General features: G+C 33.5%; 6 protein-coding genes across 11 annotated transcripts in view; 4 read left to right on the top strand and 2 right to left on the bottom strand.

Moving 5' to 3' along the window:
* Positions 1-5,289, bottom strand: part of gw (trinucleotide repeat containing adaptor protein gawky) — a 60,162-nt gene extending 54,873 nt beyond the window's left edge. The window contains exon 1 of one of the 2 annotated variants that reach the window (XM_089084499.1): positions 5,103-5,289. The gene's annotated coding sequence lies outside the window, so the exon portion shown is untranslated. The remainder of the gene's footprint in view (positions 1-5,102) is intronic. The other variant, XM_089084500.1, reaches the window with a different exon arrangement.
* Positions 5,290-5,459: 170 nt separating this feature from the next.
* Positions 5,460-7,731, top strand: Stoml2 (stomatin like 2). 2 transcript variants are annotated; one of them, XM_025218670.2, is made up of 7 exons: positions 5,460-5,674; positions 5,755-5,874; positions 6,234-6,381; positions 6,465-6,713; positions 6,836-6,991; positions 7,172-7,416; positions 7,508-7,731. In XM_025218670.2, exons 1-7 carry the CDS (start codon positions 5,612-5,614, stop codon positions 7,685-7,687), a joined length of 1,161 nt encoding a protein of 386 aa, XP_025074455.2. In that variant the 5' UTR covers positions 5,460-5,611; the 3' UTR covers positions 7,688-7,731. The 2 variants fall into 2 exon arrangements, with proteins under 2 accessions (XP_025074455.2, XP_011639793.2); XM_011641491.3 differs by having other exon boundaries at positions 5,491-5,674; positions 7,172-7,346.
* LOC105428900 (protein KRTCAP2 homolog) lies at positions 6,752-9,479 on the bottom strand. 3 transcript variants are annotated; one of them, XM_089084508.1, is made up of 4 exons: positions 9,310-9,479; positions 8,545-8,763; positions 8,065-8,245; positions 6,752-7,051 (listed from the first exon to the last, which is right to left on the bottom strand). In XM_089084508.1, the coding sequence occupies exons 1-3, from the start codon at positions 9,311-9,313 to the stop codon at positions 8,073-8,075; spliced, it is 396 nt and encodes a 131-aa protein (XP_088940634.1). In that variant the 5' UTR covers positions 9,314-9,479; the 3' UTR covers positions 6,752-7,051; positions 8,065-8,072. The 3 variants fall into 3 exon arrangements, with proteins under 3 accessions (XP_088940634.1, XP_088940633.1, XP_011639802.1); XM_089084507.1 differs by having other exon boundaries at positions 6,752-7,029; XM_011641500.3 differs by lacking the exon at positions 6,752-7,051 and having other exon boundaries at positions 7,966-8,245; positions 9,310-9,477.
* Positions 9,480-11,860: 2,381 nt separating this feature from the next.
* LOC105428902 (uncharacterized) lies at positions 11,861-17,294 on the top strand. The gene is made up of 5 exons (XM_011641502.3): positions 11,861-12,195; positions 15,200-15,783; positions 15,875-16,044; positions 16,145-16,334; positions 16,466-17,294. The coding sequence occupies exons 1-5, from the start codon at positions 12,159-12,161 to the stop codon at positions 16,655-16,657; spliced, it is 1,173 nt and encodes a 390-aa protein (XP_011639804.2). The 5' UTR covers positions 11,861-12,158; the 3' UTR covers positions 16,658-17,294.
* Positions 17,295-17,660: 366 nt separating this feature from the next.
* On the top strand, positions 17,661-20,229 carry LOC148934513 (succinate--CoA ligase [ADP-forming] subunit beta, mitochondrial-like). The gene is made up of 8 exons (XM_089084850.1): positions 17,661-18,068; positions 18,153-18,296; positions 18,476-18,735; positions 18,801-18,963; positions 19,035-19,302; positions 19,396-19,700; positions 19,767-19,886; positions 19,959-20,229. The coding sequence occupies exons 2-8, from the start codon at positions 18,243-18,245 to the stop codon at positions 20,118-20,120; spliced, it is 1,332 nt and encodes a 443-aa protein (XP_088940976.1). The 5' UTR covers positions 17,661-18,068; positions 18,153-18,242; the 3' UTR covers positions 20,121-20,229.
* Positions 20,230-20,685: 456 nt separating this feature from the next.
* On the top strand, positions 20,686-25,083 carry LOC105428901 (succinate--CoA ligase [ADP-forming] subunit beta, mitochondrial-like). 2 transcript variants are annotated; one of them, XM_011641501.3, is made up of 7 exons: positions 20,686-20,821; positions 22,074-22,333; positions 22,405-22,567; positions 22,646-22,910; positions 22,993-23,297; positions 23,366-23,485; positions 23,587-25,083. In XM_011641501.3, exons 1-7 carry the CDS (start codon positions 20,756-20,758, stop codon positions 23,755-23,757), a joined length of 1,350 nt encoding a protein of 449 aa, XP_011639803.2. In that variant the 5' UTR covers positions 20,686-20,755; the 3' UTR covers positions 23,758-25,083. The 2 variants fall into 2 exon arrangements, with proteins under 2 accessions (XP_011639803.2, XP_088940975.1); XM_089084849.1 differs by lacking the exon at positions 20,686-20,821 and adding an exon at positions 21,969-22,007.
* The last annotated feature ends 437 nt before the right edge of the window (positions 25,084-25,520 follow it).

Raw genomic sequence — 25,520 nt, 5'->3', positions numbered from 1 at the left:
CACGATGGGCTTGATATTTAGATTCGAGTATTCCTTTGCGAGTTGCAAGAGAAATTACGTGTACGCGCAAACACAAACGCGAGGATTGTGATATTGTTTTCCTTTCTTTCTGCAGTAAAGTTTCGAAACGCTCGAAAATCACACGATCATCTTCGCGATTTTTGCGCGTTCTCCAAAAGTCATTGTAAATGTAATGTTAACGAATTCCGAGTCGTCCCGACTGCGCGCGAGTTGATTGCAACACTTATAAAATTCAATTCATTGTAAGATTTCCGGATGCGTTTCCGGAAGTTGTTAAGAGAAAAAGTGTGTCAATTTTCTATTCTCGACTATTACTTGCTGTAGATCTCGTGTTTTTTTCTTGCATCTAATTTTAATTTCATTTTGGTTTTTTCTTTCGATTATATTAATAATCAACGTCTATTAATTGCAGATCTATTAGTCGACTTGTTATTTATGCCTCCCTTTATAGCTATCGATAACATCGTCTGGTTTCCGTTAGAAATAAATATAGCGCATTGTAATAAAAGCAAATATCAACTTGTTATGCAAAAGAATTAGCAAAAAGAGCAAAAGTATAACGTCAGCTCTTATCATAGTGTAAAAATAACAGATTTAAGTATTAATATCTACCGATAAATTAAAAATCACAAGAAATATGTATTCTTAAAAACACTCCGCTTCAATTTAATTGCAACGAGTGCAAATTACAATGTAAATTCCATGAATGGTATGTAATGGTATATCAAATAATAAAAAACCTATCGTAAAAAAGCTGTGCAAAACACAAATTCAAATGTTCATCTGTGATAGAATTATTATTCTGATGTCCTGTGTCTACAATGCAGTCAAAAATTCACACAATTTCGATACACATTCCCACATAACACGTATGTTTAAAAGGTATCCTAAAGATATAATTTTTAAGATAATTTTAAGACTTTACATAAAAAACATTCCGAAAAACATTCTAAAGATATCTTTAAGATTATATTGAAAGATTTTATTGAAAGACACCCTAAAAATATTTTTAAGACTTGATTAAAAAAACATCTGAAAATAATCATTAAATTTATTAGAGCTTTTTAGAGCTTGCTATTTACCTAGATAATATTTTATCAAGTGAAGAAACTCTGAATACCTCTTTATTTTTCTAATTCAATCTTGTTTGTTTGATAAACTTTTTGGGTTTCTTGAAAATGTTTTTCTTATTCTTTATATTCTTGACTAAATCGCCTTGTCCGAATTTTTTTATACATTCTCTTTTTTTCATTCTTTTACATGATATGCAGCTTGAAGGTATATTTGCAAATACTATGATTTCCAAGAGAACAACAAAATTATTTCAATTACATTTCAATAAAATTATGATTTTAATATTTGTATTGTATAACTTTGCAAATAATAAAAGTTTCTGTCTATTGCAATATAGATTAATAAAATTAAATAAGTATTAATTGGTACATCAAGTTATCTAACAATACTAATTTCTATCTTATATTTTTCTTATCAATGCGGTTCCCTATAATTTTATTTTACCAAAATATCTAAAAGTAATCCCAAATAAGACATCTATAAAATATCTCAAAGACGTCATAAATCGAGTCATAAGACATTGTAAAAACGTTATAATGACTTCTTTCTGATAGTTTTAAGACATCTTAGAAAAGTATACGTCTTTTAGGTCTTTAAGACGTCATAATCTCCTGAGTTCACATTCGTGAAACGTTATTTTTAATGACTCTTCAAATATGCAAGCCGATGATACGTCTACTTCACCTCAATGCAGTTCAAGACTTTCCCCACGCGAAATTAAGGATGTGTATAGTACAAGGTTGAAACACACGTGCAACTCCCGAATAGTCCTACGAAACAATTTTCGGAGTGGCGCGTGTGAGTAGATAAACACCCGCGATATTTTTCTTTTTACACACGCGGACAGAGTTTGCAGAAGTTTGATGATTCGCGAAAGCGATTTTAGTGAAAGCGAGTGCTGTCGTTTCTCCGTCCTATTCTTTCGCTTCTAAATCCTGCCTCATCTGTTTGCAGCGAGAAAATTTTATTTGAAAAATTGTGAACGACTTACGTATCCCTTCATAAGGAAAATAAATATTATTATATGAAGCATTTATTTATATATAATATTTCCGAATGTTTCTTTTTAATCGTTTTCTAAAGTTTTCAAGATTGATAATCAAATGTAAAAAAAAAAAATTTTTTTTAATATTATGAAATTATTACTGAAATTCACATTTCGAAATAAGAGTAATTAAGAATGACGAAACTTTCGAGATTTCAAAAGTGACTTAGTTCGAACTGCACAGATAAGACGCAATCTACTAAAATAATCGTACAAACATTTAACGCAATAAGATTAAACCGCGTATTCCTTTTATTCAAGATCTTCGAAGTCGATGACGTTTTAGCACGCGATCGTAAACGTGCCATTGCTTCTCATGCATACCCAAAACAGCGAAATCTATCTAAAAGAGCTATCTATAATTGAAAAACAATTATGCGGCGATACATCGTATTTTATTCCTGATTATTTTTAACTGGTTTTCATACCTCATCCTACCTTGGCACAAAACGTGCTGCAGCATTCGGTTGTTAGATTTAATCGTCGAAACTGATAGACGCATTAATTATAAATAAAATTCGAATTAATCTTCCAGATTTAATACTAAATAAAAAGAACGACAATAAATTTAATTTTAAATAAAATATTAAAATATAAAAAAATTATTAATAACGTATAGCCTCCTCCCTACGTTTATTTAATTCATCATGCGTCTAAAATTAAGATTAATTGTCAGTTCATTAGTCCATCTTAGAAATCCTATTCGATGTTAACACATAAAGTATCCCTAAAAATGGAAAATCTCGACACGGTGAAAATCTAAAAATGTCAAAAGTTGAAGGAAATGCAATGCGAGAGCTAGTAGTGTCCTGAAGATCACGTCGTCGGTTTTTCCGAAATAATCACGTCGAGATTATCACGGAGTTGTTCACAGCCGCGCGGCTATACGCCAGATAAGATAAATTTAACATTTCTCCTGGGTATTATACCCCCGAGCGACCGATGACGATTCGCCCTTCATTGTGCCACACAACCGCGTCACCTAACCTCTCTCTCTCGTGCGCGCAAGCGCATGCGCGCGCGCGACCTAGCCTGTCCACTCGCGGAGGAAGAGACCGAATTATTTTCGCAGCGCGCCGCGCCCGGGACATCCGTAATCAAATGGATATTTTTTTTCCTCTCTCTTTCTCACTCCTTCTCTTTCTCGTTCTCAAACCTCCGCGAATCTATCTATCCGGTCCGGTCTGATCTATCCGCCTCGCACGGTCCTCTATATCACGCAAGAGCGAGAAGAACGGTCAATTCCTCGGCCAGTTAACATCGATTAGCTCCGTCAAGCACCCTTCGACCGTGCCATGTAGCGCGCGCACACGCGCGCGCGCCACACACACACACACACACACACACACACACACACACACACACACACACACACACACACACGCACACGCACACATTCACGCGCGGATATGCTTCACGCTAGATCCGTTAGGTACTCGTATACATAATCGTGTGCACGAATGTCGGCTCCGGCGCATTAATCGAAACGCGCGACGAACAAACGACGGAAAATAAAAACAACGATCGTAACTTTTCATTCGCGCCGCTACAAATTATGATGTAAATAAAAAAAAAAATTACGTCGTCTTGTACGCACAGATCGCTTCAACCTATGACTGAGACTCGAAAAATCCAATCTTAAAAATAAAGAAAAAGAAATGAAAGCGAAATAAAAAATCATAAAACTGATATAATTTCGCCGGTTCGAATTCGTAGATTTCGATATTTTTATATTATGACGCGGATAAGAGATACAGAATAAATAGCGTAGGACAGGCTTTCTCCCGTCCACATGGAAGATTTACCGCTTCCGTTCCATCGGTTAAAATGCGAATCTCGGGCTCTCCTTTATTCCTAGCGGGTCAGGAACCGGAGCAGCTGTCTATTATAAAGGGCAAAAAGAAAAAGAGAAATATCTGGACGCTTCTCTCCTTTTCCCCTTCCCCGAGGACATGTAACGCAGCTTGAGAAAGGTGCAAAGGGTCGCTCAATCTCCGCGTGTATTCTCCCCTGTTGCTGCTATGAAGGATCATTTATACGTCGCAAATTCAAATGAAAATCTCGGCTTCCTTTCGGCCCGGAACGACGCGGAATGCGTCGAGAATGCGAGAGTTTGCGCGTCCCTGGGACTTTCTCCTCGTTCGCGCACCCACAGCGGCCCTACGAGGCTCCGTGATCGGAAACGTCGATCGCACGAGCGCATTTCTTGCGAGGTGAAACGATCCCTGGCCTCTCTATGCACTCGCAGTCGCCCCGGGAATTGCTCCGCCTTATAGATATACATATATGTATATGTATGATTATATATAGATACTATATATATATATATATATATATATATTATATACATATATATATATATATATATATAGAATGTGTGTATTTTTTACCTCACCGCAAGCAAAACAAGTGCTCAATAATAACTTTAGTCACGCCTCGAAAGATAGTCCGGGTTCCTAACGGGTCCTAACGCTCTGCTCACCGTTATCATCTCCGATATTCCATCACGCTCTCGTTCCGATCGAGGGTCATTTCCTTTTTTACTTTTCTATTTTTCTATTCGTCTGGAATGTCGGCCTCGCGACGCTTAGAAAGCTGACGTTCGCGAGTGGAGGCCGAAAGGCGAACGTCACCTATTCAATATGGTAACCGGCGATAGCGGAAATGCGGCACGCGATGAGAGGCAACCTGACCGTCTTACATAAGTTTCCGATTTTCTGCGGAGTCGCCGGCTATTCGTCTTTGAACCTGCGCATATTTCGTCATTTCCGCGCGACACAACGTCTCGTCATTGACACGAGGAACGTACGCCGCATTACACGTACGTCAATATGTATACGTTGCGACTCGTATTTTTTGCATCGGGACAATTTTTTTATCGATACGACGGTACATTCCCGTTCTTACCGTCGACGGACCGTCGCACAAAATGAAGTGCGTAATATTGCGCAAATGGTCTCACCTGCGAGACGGTCCGTTGCGTGCCGACACTCGTGTCTACAACGTTGGTCTCGCTTGTCACACGGCAAAAATCACACTTTTCACACACTCAAAAACCACATCTCGTTATGATCACAGTGTTCTTATTGAAAATGCGCTAGAGAGAACGTGCGGTGCCGCTAAATAGGGCCACTAAATAGAGTGTCAGGAGACTTCGCGAATGGCTTCAAAGATGGCGCGAATCATGAATAGTAGGGAAAGTCCCAACCGAATGTCGTTTCTCATTGGCCATTTTCTTTAAAGTTCTATTGCATCATTCGCATCATCTTTCTGTCAGATCTCGCGATTTCTCGCGGCAATTGGCCGGCTGCGATTAACAGATATTTAAGGTTTCCTTTCTGTCATGGCAGATTTCTAAGGTAGACGATGCCGGGTTACCGAGGATATTGCATTTTGTCATCCTAGCTATATAACCTGTAAAAAGCTGTCGGTTTATATTATACCTGCGTATTTTCTTAATATAATAAAAAGATGTACAAACGCGTAGTGGCCGGTAGCGCCATGATATTAACGAGAAACTTAGGATTTGTTAAGGTGATATATTTGTCGCAGCTGTGACTTCGATTTGACCGGAATTTTAAATTCGTAAAAATTGTACGAAGCGCATGTTGCAGGATCGCGCGTTTGTGAGTGTAGGATACCAAAATAAAAATTTTAGTTTGACGACTCAGAATTCACGATACAAATCGCTAAATCCAGTGAACACCATCATAATGTTTGTTCCTCAACAACAGGTTTGTGATTGTTTGACGATACAGCACAATACAGTTATAATGTATGTCAATTACAGATTATTTGTATGTATCTTGGACCAGTGACACCACTGTTTTAATTAAATTTATCTTTTGTTGAATTATATATATATATATATATATATATTAAATTATATATATATTAATAATATATATAATATATATATATATAATTAATATATATATATTAATTATATATATATTAAATGTAATATATATATTAAATTTATCTTTTGTTGAATTATATATATATATATATTTCAAGTAAAAATATATAAAATATATATAAAATTAGCAAAATTAGCAATAACTAGTCTAAAGAAAATATTTTACCATCTTAGGCGTGGATTGTAGAACGAATGGGAAAATTTCACAAAATTTTAGATCCAGGCCTAAACATTTTACTTCCCATCATTGATAAAGTCAAATATGTACAAGTTTTGAAGGAATTAGCAATAGATGTGCCACAACAAAGTGCAGTAACATCAGGTAGACTATCTGATGCAAACTTCAGACATATTATATGTTTGTGTGGCAAACTTGCAATTGAATATTTTGCAATTTTGTTTTAGATAATGTGACCCTAAGTATTGATGCTGTGTTATATTTAAGAGTAACTGATCCTTATTTAGCATCATATGGTGTTGAAGATGCTGAGTTTGCTGTAATTCAGGTAGCCCAAACCACAATGAGATCTGAATTAGGAAAAATATCTTTAGATAAAGTATTCAGAGAAAGGGAAGAATTAAATGTCTCCATTGTTGAAAGTATCAATAAAGCCAGTAGTGCTTGGGGAATAAAATGCTTACGATACGAGATACGTAAGTTATTGATATAATGAATGTTTCATATTGCATGATTAATATTCAAAGAAATTTATTTAAAATAAATAATTTATATTCTTTACTCTATCATATGTATTAATTCATATATACAAATTCAGGGGATGTAAAATTACCATCAAGAGTACAGGAAGCAATGCAGATGCAGGTAGAAGCCGAACGAAAAAAACGTGCTGCTATATTAGAATCCGAAGGTGTTAGGGAGGCTGAGATAAACGTGGCTGAAGGCAAACGACTCGCACGAATTTTAGCTTCTGGTGTTGTATCTCATTCAGCCTAATTTCCAATTAATGAGCTTGAAATTACAAAACATATTACTTTTTATAATTTTTTTTTTATAATCTGAAAAATTTATTTGAAAAAAATTTAATATCACATATACAAACACATGATTAATAAGAAATATGATTGTTTTGTAATAAATTTAATTTCTATAGAAGCAGCAAGGCAAGAGCAAATAAACAAGGCTAGTGGAGAAGCTGCAGCGGTAGTGGCAGTGGCAGAGGCACGAGCAAAGGGATTACAAGTAGTTGCAAATGCTCTTGGCACGGAAGATGCAAAAAATGCAGCAGCACTCAGTGTAGCAGAACAATATGTCAACGCGTTTAATAAGTTAGCGAAAATTAATAATACATTAATATTGCCAAGCAATGTAGGAGATGTTTCAACGTTCGTAGCACAGGTTTGGTCATTTATTATTCACTTATCTGCACGATTAATTATCGATTGAGGAATAATTATCGATTATCATCAAACTATATTGCATTTTATAGGCGATGGCAATTTATAAACAAGTAATACCACAACACAGCAGTAATGAACAAACAAAGCAAGTAATGAGTAATCAATCAGAGGCTTCGGTTGAAATGGAAAATAGCGATGAAGCATACGAATATTTTAGCGACAAGGAAGAAGCTGAAAAGCACAGAAAGATGGAAAAACAAAAACCTTGAAGATTATAAATGTTTATATCTGTAATAAAAAAGATATTTTCATATTTTTCGTATGTTGTTTAATTAAATTTCGCGATGTAAATACCATAATATACGATCATAAAGCATTTATGTTATGTCTATTTCATTGATTCATAGAACTTTTTCTTATTATATCATAAATTAATCCAAGTTCTTTCAAATTTACATATATTTATATAATTGCAAATCGATAGCAATTTGATTCGCAATTAAAATTGAATATTTAAAAAATCATTATGTTAGAATAATATCAAACATTTTATAATTAATATTGTATTATAAATTGGAAGTTTTACATAAAACATGATTTAACTCTGATATATGCAGTAAAAAAGATAACACAAATATTTTCTTACATCTATATTCACTTGCGCTTCTTCGTTTGTATTACTGTACTCTGTACAGATACACCATAAGTTTCTTGAGAAATTCGATTCATGTAATATAGTGCAATCAAAGAAAATATTAAACATGTTGTGGTAGACACACGGTGAATTAGAGCAGAAGCAATTAGACTTAAAGTCAGTGAGAAGACCACTGTAATGAAATAAAGATATATTAGGGATTTTGCATAAACATTACTTAAGTTTCAAAACATTATTTATCTTCATGTATACTACTTGCTTATATCTTCATTTTATACTTATAAATAAAATATGGCCACGATATACAAACTGTGTAAACTAATTCGATTAATTTTACAAAAAAAAAAAAGTGAAAGGAACTGATAAAACTATAAACTAGTTGCATATTCTTTCTATTTAAAAAAAAAATTCTCGAAATTTTTCAGTTTAACTTCTAGAAAATTTTTCTGTTAATACTATCTCTCTATATACCTTCTGGGAGTAATTTTTGTTGAAAAGATTTCCCGAATACAGAACTTTCAAGGTTTCCCACAGCAGTCAATGTACAAATGAATAACAAAGATCCAATCCAACCTCCTAGAATTGTTCCTAATTGTGATGAGCTGAGCCAAACTTTATACATCTGCATGCCAGAAAACAGCAGTACCACCAATATTGACGACAATACAAATGACACTCCACTGCTAACAGCTGTAATATTAATGTATGATATTATCAGTATGTCAGCAAGTATCAAAAGACTATTTCAATTAGCTCTTATTGGCTTACTACATTCTTCAAATTTATTTTTATTTAAATCACTGTTCGAAAAATCAATATTTTAAGGCCAATTACTTTTTATTATGTTATCTAAAACATCTTTTGCTATAATTCTAGAATCTATCTCAATGGCTAATTAATCTTAATCAGCGACATTCAGACTTATCATCCCAGCCTACGATTTCATTATTATAATTTCACTCAGATTATTAGTAATTTTTACAAGAATTGTATACAATATTCTATTTTTACAACTAGAATTGTCTAAATTGCTAATTATTTAGACGCACTATTCGGCTCCAAATAAGAAATATACTATTCGTCTGTTATTTAGATATCGTCATAAAAAGATTATTAAATTACAATGATACTAATATATCATTCAATGCTAATATTCCCTCAAAACATGAACATCTGTCAATTTTTCCTGCACGATATTTAAGTAGTTCTATATAAAACTAAAGCGTCGATACTTACCCATCGTTGCTGATTAATCTGGAAATAATCATAAACACTTGTCCCTTGCTTCTCTTCTTTTTTTCGCAACGCAGCATTCAAACCACGGTTAGCTCAGGTTAATTGCAGTTTGGTTGCCGGTGTGTATATATACGTCAGCAATATAGACGTATGGGACATGTTCGAAAACATCACCCGAGTGACTCCGTGTATCGTTTTATCCTTGTTGTTCATCGAATATTAAACAAGGATAAAACAATACACGGAGTCATTCGGGTGATGTTTTCGAACGTAGCCATATATGCAATATAGCAATGCTCAATTGATTGCAAGATTCGACTCATTTTTAAAGTTTAATTTGTTCATTTTCATGTCGATCTATCCAATATTAATTCTTATCCAATATTAATAAATTTTAAAAAATTTCTCTGGAAATTACGTGCAATTTATTTATGTTTATAAATCTTTTGTACAAACTTAATTTTATTAATAAAATTATTCATCTATATTACTCATTATTTAATTAAATTATGATGATTATTTAAAATAGCTTGTCATCTCCTATTTTGATAAAATTAGGTTTAGTCGACACGGTTTCGCTCAAAATAAAAGAATCTGGCAGAAATACGCGGCGGTCTAAAAATTAAAAAATTTAAATTTTTAAATTTAAAAATTTAAATTTTTGAATTTAAAAATTTAAATTTAAAAATTTAAATTTAAAAATTTAAAAATTTAAATTTAAATTTAAAAATTTAAATTTAAATTTAAAAATTTAAATTTAAATTTAAAAATTTTAATTTAAATTTAAAAATTTAAAAATTTAAATTTAAAAATTTAAAAATTTAAATTTAAAAATTTAAAAATTTAAATTTAAAAATTTAAAAATTTAAATTTAAAAATTTTAAAATTTAAATTTAAAAATTTAAATTTAAATTTAAAAATTTAAATTTAAAAATTTAAAAATTTAAATTTAAAAATTTAAAAATTTAAAAATTTAAATTTAAAAATTTAAAAATTTAAATTTAAAAATTTAAAAATTTAAATTTAAAAATTTAAAAATTTAAATTTAAAAATTTAAATTTAAATTTAAAAATTTAAATTTAAATTTGAAAATTTGAAAATTTAAATTTAAATTTTTAAATTTAAAACTTTAAATTTAAAAATTTAAAAATTTAAAAATTTAAATTTAAAAATTTAAAAATTTAAATTTAAAAATTTAAATTTAAATTTAAAAATTTAAATTTAAATTTGAAAATTTGAAAATTTAAATTTAAATTTTTAAATTTAAAACTTTAAATTTAAAAATTTAAAAATTTAAAAATTTAAATTTAAAAATTTAAAAATTTAAATTTAAAAATTCAAAAATTTAAATTTTAAAATTTTAAAATTTAAATTTAAAAATTTAAAAATTTAAATTTAAAAATTTAAATTTAAATTTGAAAATTTGAAAATTTAAATTTAAATTTTTAAATTTAAAACTTTAAATTTAAAAATTTTAAAATTTAAAAATTTAAATTTAAATTTAAAAATTTAAAAATTTAAATTTAAAAATTTAAATTTAAAAATTTAAAAATTTAAATTTAAAAATTTAAATTTAAAAATTTAAATTTAAAAATTTAAAAATTTAAATTTAAAAATTTAAAAATTTAAATTTTAAAATTTTAAAATTTAAATTTAAAAATTTTAAAATTTAAAAATTTAAATTTAAAAATTTAAAAATTTAAATTTAAAAATTTAAAAATTTAAATTTAAAAATTTAAAAATTTAAAAATTTAAATTTAAAAATTTAAAAATTTTAATTAAAAAATTTAAATTTAAATTTAAAAATTTAAATTTAAGTTTGAAAATTTGAAAATTTAAATTTAAATTTTTAAATTTAAAACTTTAAATTTAAAAATTTAAAAATTTAAAAATTTAAATTTAAAAATTAAAAAATTTAAATTTAAAAATTTAAAAATTTAAATTTAAAAATTTAAATTTAAAAATTTAAATTTAAATTTTTAAATTCAAATTTAAATTTAAATTTTTAAATTCAAATTTAAATTTAAATTTTTAAATTCAAATTTAAATTTAAATTTTTAAATTCAAATTTAATTTAAAATTTTTAAATTTAAATTTAAATTTAAATTTTTTTAAATTTAAATTTAAATTAGCCTAAAGATTGGTGATTGAAATTAGATTAGAATTTGACCAATCAAAAAGAAGAAAGCCATTTTCGAGTTTAGTGAACTTTATTTGGATTGGTCAAATGCTAAACTAATCTTATAGTGTTTTTTCAACTTGCTGATTGACCCATTCGACTCAGCTCTATCTCTTTTTATTTTATTTTTTCCTGTATCACTTTTTCTCTTTGTCTCTTTTTTTCTCATGTTCGACTCGACTCGAAGTCAGCGAATCGAATGTTATCAATTTTAATCTCTAGTACAATATGGGCATAAAGATACTTTAAACAATTCTCTTTATAAATAGACTCTATAGCTATTCTTTTTTATCTAAATCTCGAAGTCACTCATCTTTTCTCTTTTAGATGAAGATAAAATGGCGGACCTGTTTAGTTCTCTTCAACCTTATTCTTTTGTAGAGGCGCTGTAAACACAGGTTACATATGTACAGACTAGAGTAATAAGCTTTCGTCATTTCGGTCGCTTTCGTTCGTCGTGTTATATTCACGCGTTTCACGTATTCGTCGCGTTGTCGACTCGATTCGTCTCGTTGATCGCTAGTTGCGGACAATCGGCGCGTGTCGTGCAGCAACCAGGAAGAATCGACCGAATAAGACGTAAACGGCAAGATCTTGGCATACGTTCTCGGAAACAGGACTAACGTAAAAGACAAAGAGAAAGAGTGAGGAGAGCGCGAGAAGCGCAAAAATGGCCGAGATTGATGCGAAAGTGAACATGTCGCTCGGTAAGTCGCCAGAGTCCCGACAGTCGTACAATTTTGCCAGTAATCCCGGGTGAGCCCATAGCACGTTGAGAGTCCCCCCGTCCCCCCTCGCGTTGGCGTTGGAATTCGAGAAAATGGCGTCAGTGTGCGCGCGTGCTTCGCATATATACATGTATATAGAATACCTGCATTTGTTCGCTCTCATCTCCAGAAGACGTCGTTTTTCGTTTTATCTCCACCCTCTGGACATCGCAGTTAGTACGTAAAGGACAACATCGACAGACGGGAACGATGGAATAGAATCACCATGCTCACAAGAATGATCGATGGACGCGATAACACGTTATTAAAAATAGGATTGGGAGAAGTGAAGTTGCTTTTCAAGAGGGAAAAATACAGATAGAAGAGAAAAGTTTTTCATATTTTTCACCTAATTTAATGATATGCTTCATCAATATAGCGATCGCACATGAACTCTCAATTAGGAAGGAGAAAGAAGGAAGAAAAAGTAAAACAAAGCGAAACAGATATGGAAACCACATTCATCCTGAACGATTCTATGACTACATAGTTCGTAATCTATTTGACTATTTGACCAAAGAGGAAAACGAATGCATAAATAGAAAATTTGATTCAAATAATGAGAAATGAGCAGATTTATTGTCAAGTTTACCTTAAATAATATTTCATATGATTGTCTCAAGAAGAAATCACTATCATTATCGCTATATAAGATATAGGCACTTTGAAGATTGAAATTGAACACATAATTGAAAAAACTAAAAGCAATTTAAGAATTTTCAACAGGATTTTATATGGAACATCTTATATTCTTATATTCACAATTCATTGTGTTTTATGGTTGCTTGAAGGAATTGAAATTTACAGAAAGTATATATACCTCAATGAGAAGCTGTTTTGGGATTTTATGCAAGAAACTATATCACATTCATCCAAAACAATTGTATTTGCGATTGTTCGTAATATCACAGGAAGATATTGTATTGCGCAACAGGGAACTTGATATGAATATCAAAATCAAGAGCATGTACTGAGAAAGAATTTTTGTGCCTGAGATTGCTTTATGGGATTAGCCAAATTATGATAAATGATACATTTTTACATCGGCCGCATCTGTACCTTCTGAATCAATACTTCTTGGTCATATATAAATCAACAATTGTTAATCCATATTATGCCCAATTTTTTCTTTAATCATGTGCGGAATAATGGACTATCGTCATTAGAATGCAATTTTCTAACACCCTTTTGTTTTTCGACGTGCACGCAACGACGAATCTTCGCGGTAGCGAGAACAAGATAGCATGAGATGATCGAATTACAGAAAGGAAGTTGAAGTGAAACTCGCAATCGAAGGATCATGAATCATGCTGCTATTGATATAAACATTTCATCGCAATGTACATTGCCAATTTTCCGATTAATTTTTGTTAGAAGCCATCGTCTATTATAAAAATCATCATTGCTAAAGCATCAATAAGATTTCAGATGTGGTTTTGCTTTAGTATATCTTTGGTATATCTTGAGGAAAAAAAAGGGTGACGTAAGAAAGGAATGCTGTGCCAAGCACATCGCAATCATGACTCATCCTTTACAAAAATTTCTTTCGTCTACGTGTGGGAGAGGTCCAGAGCTTGCGCAAGCCCATATTTTTATCCGTTGCATCGCAGCTTTTATTCGACGAACGAATATCAAGTATGGGAAATGGGACTCTCGCGTGATATGTATATTGACGCAACATTATCTGCTATAGAAGGCTCATAGACTCGGGAAACATTAGTTTCATTTTTATCTCGCTACTGTCGCTACGCCGAATGTGAATGGGAGGCCTGTGGTGCGAGAATCAAACGACGAATTAAATCTCGTCTTCTCGATTCGCAGCACTACTGTTCGAAATTTATTTGCATTCTACTAACAATATAAAATAAATTAATATTTTACTGGCGATATCTGAAAATGCAGGTACTTTAATAGGCAAACTGATAATATTTGGAGATTTTATTATCTTTCATGCATACAAATAATCCCAGGGGAGGAATATTTACTTACAAATTACTTATTTATATCAATCGAGATGGCAATTATTTATGCAATTTCCTTAAAAGTCTTCTGAAATGTAATGACAAGGGGTAATACTCGAGTGGAAGAAATCATCGACAAGAAGAATCACTGTTGGCAGTTCAATTCATGAGAATGTTAAAGAAGACAGAATAAAAACACAATTCGCAAGAAGTACAATGTAAAAATTCCTAAGAAGCAACATTGCAAATTAGTGGAGAATTATGAACTGCAGTGTCTGTTTCTCAATTGCACACCACTTTGAGGTGGTCTATAAAGCAGATATGTTATGAATGGGGATAAAATGATCATTGAAAATCAAAATGTGATAGAATTTGTACTACATATTAAATTGATTTAAATATATTTTAAATATTTTCTAAACGCAAGTTACAAACACCAGACGCTTTTTTTTTTGCAACATTCTAATTTTGTATTTTTCATTGAATCGTTAGTTTTTAACATTGGATTATATTTAAAAACAGTGGCGAACAATTTTCAATTTTTTTTCTCGAAATATATTTGACATTTCTATTTTTTTATTAGCTTTTTATGATTTTAGAAATTATTAATTTCGATTATGATTTTTATTATTATGATTCGAATTTTTCAATTTTTAATTTTGTTATGAAAATTTAATCATTATACAATATAAAGATATCCGCAAGAATTGCATTTTATGTAGGTTATACAAGAATATTTGCAGGCAAGGATCTTTAGAATTATGAATACGATGATATTTTTTCTCAGCAACTTCTTCAGCGGCCGATATAATCATTCAATATTTATTTGGGAAATTGCATTTCTTGAGTCAGAGACACGTCTAGAGTGCCAAGATCTAGCCTTAAGTGTCTCGACTTAAAAGTTTCGCAAAGATAAGCTCCCATCACCATACGTTTGCTGTGCTGTATGCTCATTAAATGTTGCGCGTTTTCTTCCTTTTAAGATGAGATCATAAAGATGGAGAAAAAGAAAAAGAATGCGGCGACCAACGGAAAAACCGGCGGCGCCAAGCGTAATCGTGGTGCCGTACGAGGCCGGGGTGGATTTAGAGGAAGAGGTACGAGAATCAAGCGCAATGTCGGAGCTATCCTGAAGAAACAGCAACAGCAAAGTTGGCAACGTAATGCGAATACTGCGAGTAATGTTCGCGGTGGTTTCGCTCGAAATCGCTTCAAAAAGAATGGTAATCTCGTGAGATCGCGGAGCAATTTGAGCCTAAATCATAAAGCGAATAACGCGAGAGGTGGCACGTTCAATATTCGTCGTGGCAGAGGCAACAGATTCGGTCTGACTCGCAGCCGTAGTCGCACGAATTTGACATTTAATCACGGCGGTTTCTTCACAAATAACAAGAGCTCGCTGAAACGAACAAGCAGCTTGCCTAATTTGCGAGATCCGAATTCTGTTCACAATCGCCTGGGGTACCAAAGCCCCGCCCAGATTGCCTATAGGAATCGTGTGAAACGAGCAAAACAGTTACTGCTACAACGACAAAATCAAAGACTGAGTTTGCAGAATCAATTCAGAGTGAGTTAATTATTCTGACATGTATACGAGTATTCTACATGTGAAAATAGTCTATGAATATCCATAATACGTACGTATAAATTATTTGCAGATGGCACAGACCGGACAAAAAACCAGTCTACTCACGATGCAGCCGAGAAGCTTGGGAAGACAACAGATACTAACATCGCAACGTCGCTTCACAACCGGTGGACTGCGATCCGATCAAATTGCTCGTGCACAGAGACGGGCGCAATATGAACAGAAATTGATGAGAATGAAGTAGATGATATTTTGTTTATTTATTGTGTTGAATTAATTTTGTAAGCTAATTCTTCTTCCATGTGTGACAGTATCATATTGAAGATATATTATATTACAGTACGGCTCGGCTAACTCCTGCTCCGAACGTCAATTTCATGTGTACATTGGGGAGCGAATACGTACCTACTTCTGCACGCCCGCGACCACTCACTCTTGCACAGAGTCGACCATCTGCGACTATTGGTAATGCGCGACAACTACCCAGAGGACGATCGCCATATAGGCAGAGCACACAAGCTTTAGATGTGGTATTTAAAACCTGCTTAAAATTTTTCTTTAAAATTATATATATATATATATATATTTTTTTTTTTTTCCATTTCTAAAGAACGATCTTTTTCTCAAATACAAACAACTGATATTTTTATTGAAATTCCAGATTGGCCGAGGGCCGTTATTTGGTCGACAACGCTCGAGATCGAGATCACGATCACGCTCACGTACGCACAACACAACCACATCCGATTCCAGTGGAGATGTCGACGACCGTAGTTTCAGCGAAGTTATGTATAGCCTGTCAGGAAATCTTGGCGTTACAGGGCGAACTCTTAATGATCGATTTAGCTTTTAAATAATAGCGTTATAAATTTAACTTTATATCCAACACATTATTGGTGATTTGTTAGTAACTTATCAGTAATATTATAGAAAAGAAGAAACTTTTCTTTTAACAATGTAGACAGAATGCCGTTATATTTGTCTTTATTAAGTGTGCGAGCATTATTAATGTCAAATTCACAATGCGTTAATTAACACATTCACAATACATTTTCATTTTTAATTGCAAAACTGTGAATTTACTTGAAATGTCACTTCTCAATATTAGCGCTGTTAACATGTGTACAAACTATTTTTAGAGAATATCACGTTAGGTGATATACTTTCATTCGGGTTACATGATGATATGCATGGATAGTTTTAAAAAAATGATTTTTGTCACGATTGCAAAAAGGAATCTCATTTTTTCATCTACGTGCATACTAACTTTGTATAAAATCTTCAGTATTTTTTCATTAGATGAAATATAAAAGAAAAAAAGTTACTTAAATATATGTAACAGTTTTGAAAACAATTCAATGACGAATTTCGATATTTGCGAACGAAAATTAGTAGAAGTATAATAATATACTTGTATATGAAGTAAAACGCGTTTTTTTCAAATGTACTTTCTTTTTGCTTTAAGAGAAATATACAAACTTTGATGATTAGTCACTCATCTTTTTAAATGAATATTGCAATTTAAATAATCTTTAAAATAGATGCGAAATGATGTTTGCATATTCACATCTGTAAATTTCGTGAACTCATTGATTGATATTTTTTCACGCTGATTAATAAATATTTTGGTTTGAACTAATGAGAGAGATATTGTATGATATGATAAAAAATATATACATAGATGGAAGATGTTAAACCAATTTTTGAGTTATCTTTTGATTCAATCATATAAATACAATAAATATATGTATCAAAGTAACTTTTATTATTATTAAAGTGAATTTATTAATATATTGCGAAATATATACATTAAATTTTAAATTGAAAGTTGCTTAAATGAGCAGAGATGCTGAATCTTTTCGAAACATATATATTTTTAATCAAAAGACTTTTGTATTTGTATTTATTTCTGAGTGATGCGTTTGGTTCTTATCGTTAACTTTGTGTTATTCCAAAGAATATGCGCATATTTTTAATCGTATCATAGGTTTATAATCGTGAGCTAAAAACCGTTTCCTCGAGAGATGATAACGAGTGTTGAGTATGACGCAGTTGTCAGAGATCTATTCGAAAAACGTGGAAGATATTTTTAAAACATGCGCATACATCATAGTGTCGATTGAAGTATCATCCGAGTGTATGAATCGCAATGGCAGTTATCACCGTTAAAATAATAAAAAAAGGAACGTGCATAATATATATATATACATATCTTCGCTCATTCGATTCAGTGTCAGTCACGCGGATGCGCACGGAGTATCCTCGTAAGTGTCTCATAAGTGAATTGAATATTCATATACGGAAATTATTTGACAGAATTGTAAATGAAATGTCAAATTCATCAATAGTTTTACAGGAAGTGTGCATTATTAATGATAATGCATGTACATGTATTGCAGCCGTTACACATAGTAATTTAATAAGTTATTGCTATCATTATGTCATTCGTATCATCCTTGATCGGAATGTGCGCGCGACGAGCAAATAAACAGGTAAAGATTAATTTTATATTTAAAAAGGGCACCTTAACTCTCTCTCTCTCTCTCTCTCTCTCTCTCTCTCTCTCTCTCTCTCTCTCTCTCTCTCTATTAAAGTTAGAATTTAAATTAATTATCTACATGAGTTATAAATCTCCGCGTACATATTTTCATAAAATGCTTTGCTTTCACAGTTGTTAACGCATCAAGTTCCGATCGTTAAACAATTAGTGCGAAATTTAGAAGTGCATGAGCACATTGCGTATACTTTATTGAAAGAAGCCGGCATTCCTACTCCACCTTTCTGGGTGGCGAAAACACCCGACGAAGCCGCTAATTTGGCTAAGAATCTGAAGACGAAGGATCTCGTATTGAAAGCGCAAGTTCTGGCTGGAGGTAGAGCAAAGGGACACTTTAAGGATAGCAATGTCAGCGGCGTCATAATGTGTGATACGTGAGTGTGACAAAATTAATTTACAGTAAGAAGAAGCGAAAGACAATCATCTTTTTTCATCATAGAGCCGAGGAAGTGAAGGAATTGGCGAACAGTATGATCGGTAAGGTGCTCGTGACCAAACAAACCGGTCCGGCTGGAAAGATTTGTAATTCGGTGATGGTGACAGCACGCATGTTTCCGCGTAAAGAGTATTACATGGCGGTGATGTTGGAACGTGCCTTCGACGTGAGTACGAAAAAGTTGCCCCTGTCAATCTTTCATCAGGAACAATTCGTTCTGATTCGCCGTCGTTCAAGGGACCTGTGATAATCGTTTCCAAGCAAGGCGGGGTAAATATCGAGGATGTTGCCGCTGCAAATCCCGAAGCTGTGGTGTGTATACCGATCAATGTAAGCAAAGGTTTAACGACCGCGCAGGCGAACAGCGTTGCCGATAAACTGGGACTTACGGGACACAGCAAGGAGATCGCGTCGCTCGTCGCAAGTAATCTCTACGAATTATTCATTGAGAAGGATGCGCTGCTGCTCGAAATTAATCCGTTCGCGGAAGACATTTGTGGTGAATGTAAGCTGCAACGAACGAGATAAGATATGAGAAACAAAAAGCGCGTGGGTAGTCTCGCAATAATAAAACCGTTGCTGCGTCTCACTGCTGCAGATTACGCTCTGGATTGCAAATGTAAATTCGATGACAGCGCCCATTTCCGACAAAAGGAATTGTTCGCGCTCAAAGACACGACCCAGATGGACCCGAAGGAAGTCGAGGCAGAAAAGTACGATTTGAACTACATAACTCTCGAAGGGAATATCGGTTGCATGGTAAATGGTGCTGGTCTAGCAATGGCCACCATGGACATCATAAAGCTTTATGGCGGTATACCGGCAAATTTTTTGGACGTCGGCGGTACTGCCACAGTCGAGACCGTGAGAGAAGGCTTCAAGATATTATCTTCGGATCCGAATGTAATTATTGTAATATAAAATTATCGATAGAATTAAAATGCGATTCATATATCAATGGTCTTTCAGGTGCAAGCTATTTTGGTGAATATCTTTGGCGGCATAATGAGATGCGACATAATCGCTCAAGGGATCATAGATGCTTTTAAGGAATTAGATTTGAAGGTGCCCATAATAACGCGATTACAAGTAATTATCTTGAAGAGTTGCATCTTGTAATTTATTTTTTCTCTCTTTCTAATAATTCATGTTTTTTTATAGGGTACCAATGTGGCTAAAGCTAAACAATTAATACTAGATGCTAAGCTGAAGGTAATTTCCGTAGACGATTTTGCTGAAGCGGCCGAAACATCTGTCAAATTAGCATTAATGATGAGTATCGCAGAGTCTTCAAATTTGGACCTCACTTTCAGTCCCAAATAGAGAGTAGAGAAGGTTTCCGAGAAAGTAAAAAACTGACATCACTTCAGAAGAATTTACAAAATATTTTACATTTGTACGACCAATGAAATATATCTTTATATAAAAATCATATCAATGCATTTTTTTTTATTACATGTAAACAATAACAAAACGGCATGCTAATACACGCGCTTTATAATTTCCAAAAATATTATAGAGTAGTAATTTTAAGAAGGTTAAAAAAATTATTCCTTTAAAGCAAAATTTTTAATTATTCTATTTAGTCTTTTTCTAAATATTAAGCGACAGAAGTTGACATCGTTTGAAGTTGTTCTTTGTAGTTATTTTTGCATTATACGTTTCAAAACAAGATAATTACATAATTAGAAAGAAAGAATAATGGGATAAAAAACATAAAAAGTTTATCTACTAGTTATAAGAAGTCTTCAATAAGTTAATCGCTAATTAAGTGTTTTGTCGGAGTGAGGTCACGTCGTCATTAGGATTCACAGAGTCACGCACGCGGCCCTGCGAAACTGCGTGAATTCCGCGTGAGAGGCTCTACGTCATGCGTGCGCGTGGGAAATGTCAAGTTGGGTGGGGGCCACGAGGGCGAAGCTCGCGCCTGGCAGTCCACGGCCGTCGCTCAGGCAAAGATGGCTACCATGTTGTCGCGGGCGATCACACTCGCGGAGAATCTCGGCCGATTGAATGGCCCCAAGGTACGTCAAGCCACCGGGTTTTTTCGTTAATTCATACGAGGTCCGGCACGTTCAAACGACGGCGCGGAGTATCCCGAAACTGACGGATTGTGGCCAAGAGAAGGAAAGAGAAAAAGAGGAAGTACAAGCGAGACAGAGAAAGTCGCCGATCGCCATATTGGACAGCTGTTGTCTGCTAAATCGAGCGCCAGGGTCGCGAGCGATTTGAAGCCGAGGATCTCATCTCGGTGATTTTCCCACGGAAGATCGACATGACAGTTACGCAATCGACCGGGGGATCATTCCGCGTCTCGTCCTCTTGATGCTCCCATCGACGGGCGTGCCGTCGCCCCCGCGTTTCAATTGAATCGCTTCTATCGCGAGCGAGGGGAGACACTTGTCAAAAACGATCGTCCTCTTTCCGTTCGAACGAATTCGAACGCGAGCACGAAGCGACGGCGAATCGAATCGAACGGAGGAACGCCGATGTCCGATATTTCACGCGCGCGCGAACTCACGTTCGATCGATCTGCATTTCTTTTCCTCCTCACACCTGGAATGTGCGAACTCGTCGATTTATTTTCAGTAACGAAGCACGGCCTTGGCGCACGTGCTCCACTTGTCAAACGCACTGATGTGATGCTTTTGATTAAAAAAAAAAAAAAATCAATCGGAACGGAATTTCTTTGAGTTTCGTTCCCGACGAATTCTCTCCGTAAATCAAATAAAAACTGCAGGAAATAAAGTTTAATTGAGCGTTGCTTTTTATTTTGTTTTATCTTACGTTTTTATGTTAAAGTTATTTTTACGTTACGAAGATTATCGGGGTATACAGGGGTATACAGGGGTTCGTAAAGGAACCCATCGCATTCAAAACTCTATTACACAATTTGCTTTTCTGCGTACGAAGCATCACTGCCAAGACGCATGCGAATTATATTGCAGGATGTGCACATACGCATCACAGCGCAACACAGCACATTGTCGGCCTTCAAGTATAGATTTATTTTTAACCGTTACATGATTTATAATGACAGACCAATTTGCATATACTTTAACCTGCTGCCCATCTTATCTCATCTTGAGATGTCAATACGTTGTGTTAATAACTTTTATCTCTATTTCTTTCTTTATCCTGATCAATGTACATAATGTAAACTTTAGCACGTTTATCAATGTCATGATGCTAGAGTTGGGAATGCCGTTTGTGAGTAATCCTAAACACGCGCGGAATTTTATCGCTAGATTTCTTACGTCACGTTTCCTTTTTCAGATATTGGCATGTAAAACCAACTTGGTAAAACAGCCAACCAGAAATTTGAACGTACATGAACACATTAGCTACAGTTTACTCAATGAAGCCGGCGTGCCCACGCCGAAATTCGGCGTCGCCAAGACCCCCGATGAGGCGGCCAGACTCGCTGCCGACTTGAAGACGAAGGACATCGTCCTGAAGGCTCAGGTCCTCGCTGGCGGCAGAGGAAAGGGACATTTTAAAGGAACGAACATCAGCGGAGTGAAGATGTGTGAAACGTAATTAAGCATTACATGTGACATGATATTTTAAATATGTCAGGAAATATTGTAGCACTTGTTGCTTGTAGTCCGGAAGAGGCCAAATCATTGGCGGGTCAAATGCTCGGCAAACTGTTGATCACGAAACAGACTGGCGAAGGTGGCAGGATATGCAACGCCGTGATGGTCACACAGCGCATGTTTCCCCGTAAAGAATACTACCTTGCTGTTATGATGGAAAGAGCCTTTGGTGTATGTTTTCAAAATTATGACAAATAACGAAGAGTGCGAATAAAAGAAAGATTTTTAACAGATATTTTTCACTTCCAGGGTCCCGTCATAATAGCTTCCAGTCAAGGTGGAGTAAACATCGAGGAAGTCGCAGCTACGAATCCTACCGCTATCATGTACGAACCTATTGACATTAATAAGGGAATTACGAAGGAACAAGCGGAACGTATAGTGACCAAGCTCGGCCTCGACAACGTAAAGGATTACATTTCCAATATAATTATAAATCTTTACCAAATGTTTCTTAAGAAGGATGCTCTTCTTTTGGAAGTGAATCCTCTCGCTGAGGACATCAATGGGAATTGTTAGTCTATATTTCCTCCTTTATAATATTTTTTAAGTACTTGATTCGCACGAATAATACAATCTTCCATATAATCTTGCAGATTTCGCTCTGGACTGTAAGTGCCGATTTGACGATAACGCCGAGTTCAGACAAAAAGAACTATTTAACCTGAGAGATTGGTCTCAGGAAGATCCTAAGGAAGTTGAAGCTGCAAAATTCGACTTAAATTATATCGCGCTCGATGGTAATATAGGCTGCATGGTAAACGGAGCTGGTTTAGCCATGGCTACGATGGATATCATAAAGTTACATGGTGGCGAACCGGCTAACTTTCTGGACGTGGGTGGTGGTGCATCGACTTCGGCGGTGAAGGAAGCGTTTAAAATTATCACTTCTGATTCACGCGTAAGTATATGAAGTCATGATTGATATTTTCTATTTTTCTGATTTTATGTATTCCTTTTTTTCATTAGGTTCACGCTCTTTTAGTTAATATCTTTGGTGGTATAATGAGATGCGATGTTATAGCGGAAGGTATTATCGCCGCGACTAAGGAATTAAGTTTAAAAATTCCTGTTGTCGTAAGATTGCAGGTATGACATTCAATGCGCTTTATAAATAATTATGATCAATCTTTATGAGTTACGATCAATCTTTGAAATTGAAATTACACAAAGATATTTTTGCTTTCTAGGGTACTAACGTAGATGAAGCCAAGGCTTTGATCGCGAACGCGGGATTAAAAATCGTACCAATCGACGATCTCGACGAGGCCGCCCGGGTCGCAGTGAAATTATCAACTATTGTCAAATTAGCTCAATCTGAAAATCTCAGTGTAAACTTCGAAATACCTGCAATTTCATAGATAGCAAAAACAAAATATAATTGGTATAATATTATTAAGAATATTTTTGCCGAGAATGTACTCGTTAAAAGATTTCGAGAACATCTGAAAGTAATAACTACAGTAATAACTTCGTATGTAATAATATTCTCGTCAAAGAGTATATACTCACACACGATCTTTTGACTTTTTGTGTAATAGACAGAAAAAGAGAACGAAAAATAGAAAGGTCTTGGACACGTCTGTTTTATGATTGGTGGATATAATAAAATTTGAAGGACAGTGAACTATTAATGCATTGTTATGTATGTAGGCGTATTGGTAAACAAATATAAATTAAAATTTAATAATTAGGAAAAATTTTTTTAATTTTTACGCATTTTAAATTTTAGCATTGACATTTTTTTAATTGTACACAATTACTCTAACTATATCCGTAAAATTAACAAAGATAGTAAGTAAATACTGGCAACGTTTATAAATGTTGCAGAAAAATTTAATTCTTTTTTTTTAGAAGCAATTCATTTTCATAAAATTCTAATTTATACTTGTTTACTTACATTATAGATATATTCGCGGTACATTTTCTCTTTAACACGGATATTTGTACGGATATTAATACACAGAACTGTGCAAGATTATAGAAATACTATCGTTGAGGATTCTGTGAAGTGTGACTTTCAGTATTAAGATTAACTTATATATATCTTATCTTTGAACAATTATTGTATGCAGACATATGTCCTAGAATATTCAAAGTAACTAACAAGATGCTATTAAAGACAAAAAACATAGATGGCTATTGATATGAATAAATATGGATATATCTGAATATCTCTAAATTAACTTATTGAATTCATAATTTATATAAATAACTAAACATGTAATATATATGATATTGTATGTTATATGTATATATCGTGAAACTGCATGTTTTTCGTAATTATCACTTGTATGGATTGTGTGCACACACATCTATGAAATAACAAAATAATAATAAATTAATATATATTATGTCATGAGCTAATCGTCTAAATTTTAACAGGCGAATCCATACAAGGCTGTCTTTAATTAGTATCTTGTTAGTGTCAAAGGTGATGTGCACATCCGTTCTTTAAAACGGAACCTTTCGCCATTCACATAGAAAACCGAAGTGGCGCAAGTAAAAGGCCTGTTCCATATAACATATGTATATAGCAATATATATGTATACATAAATTATTTTGCATAATTTTAGTTTATCTTCCTTCAACGATTACTTCATCCGTTCCCAAGTGGTGCTAATATCAACAAATTTTATACGATTGTGCAAATGATCGTCGAACAAATATATATTGTGCGTCTGTATATTTATTTTGTTACTCATTAAATTATAATTATGCCCAGATAACCATTGATGTGTGAAGAGGTAAGATATTCACGAACGATTTGGGTATTTCTGTATGTTTCTAAATGAAACTCAATAGCATCGCTTGTTTCCGATTGTGGAAGGAAAATTTGACGAGATATACAAACTTGCGAATCCCGAAATTCTGTACTTACTAAATGGACAAATTAAACAATATAGAATCTCTCCTCATTGCATTCTCTGTGAATAATGAGATCGTAGAATTAATTCGTTATTTTGAAATTATTTCGAACATATAGTTTCTGATTATTCTCGCTTTTTACTAAAAATCAGTAACATATCTAAAGTCGATTATATAATGCAATTATTTTTAAATTCTAATTATTCTAATTATTTTAAAATTCTAAACTTTTATTTTTAAAATTCTAAACTTTTC

Source organism: Pogonomyrmex barbatus, unplaced genomic scaffold (assembly GCF_055798465.1).
Source record: "Pogonomyrmex barbatus isolate J1 unplaced genomic scaffold, ASM5579846v1 scaffold9, whole genome shotgun sequence".
Classification (NCBI taxonomy): Eukaryota; Metazoa; Arthropoda; class Insecta; order Hymenoptera; family Formicidae; genus Pogonomyrmex; species Pogonomyrmex barbatus.
Note: the sequence above shows the minus strand (reverse complement) of the source record. Positions and strands in the feature narration are given on the sequence as shown.

Coding starts and splice junctions, on each gene's coding strand:
- Stoml2 (XM_025218670.2), top strand. CDS start 5,612: ATGTACAAACGCGTAGTGGCCGGTAGCGCCATGATATTAACGAGAAAC. Junction 5,675..5,754: donor GAAACTTAGGATTTGTTAAG/GTGATATATTTG, acceptor CGCATGTTGCAG/GATCGCGCGTTTGTGAGTGT. Junction 7,417..7,507: donor TTTCAACGTTCGTAGCACAG/GTTTGGTCATTT, acceptor TGCATTTTATAG/GCGATGGCAATTTATAAACA.
- LOC105428900 (XM_089084508.1), bottom strand. Junction 8,246..8,544: donor ACAAAAATTACTCCCAGAAG/GTATATAGAGAG, acceptor ATTTCATTACAG/TGGTCTTCTCACTGACTTTA.
- LOC105428902 (XM_011641502.3), top strand. CDS start 12,159: ATGGCCGAGATTGATGCGAAAGTGAACATGTCGCTCG. Junction 15,784..15,874: donor GTTTGCAGAATCAATTCAGA/GTGAGTTAATTA, acceptor AATTATTTGCAG/ATGGCACAGACCGGACAAAA. Junction 16,335..16,465: donor GCACACAAGCTTTAGATGTG/GTATTTAAAACC, acceptor TTGAAATTCCAG/ATTGGCCGAGGGCCGTTATT.
- LOC148934513 (XM_089084850.1), top strand. CDS start 18,243: ATGTCATTCGTATCATCCTTGATCGGAATGTGCGCGCGACGAGCAAAT. Junction 19,303..19,395: donor GGAAGACATTTGTGGTGAAT/GTAAGCTGCAAC, acceptor TCACTGCTGCAG/ATTACGCTCTGGATTGCAAA. Junction 19,887..19,958: donor CCATAATAACGCGATTACAA/GTAATTATCTTG, acceptor GTTTTTTTATAG/GGTACCAATGTGGCTAAAGC.
- LOC105428901 (XM_011641501.3), top strand. CDS start 20,756: ATGGCTACCATGTTGTCGCGGGCGATCACACTCGCGGAGAATCTCGGC. Junction 20,822..22,073: donor GCCGATTGAATGGCCCCAAG/GTACGTCAAGCC, acceptor TTCCTTTTTCAG/ATATTGGCATGTAAAACCAA. Junction 22,911..22,992: donor TGAGGACATCAATGGGAATT/GTTAGTCTATAT, acceptor ATAATCTTGCAG/ATTTCGCTCTGGACTGTAAG.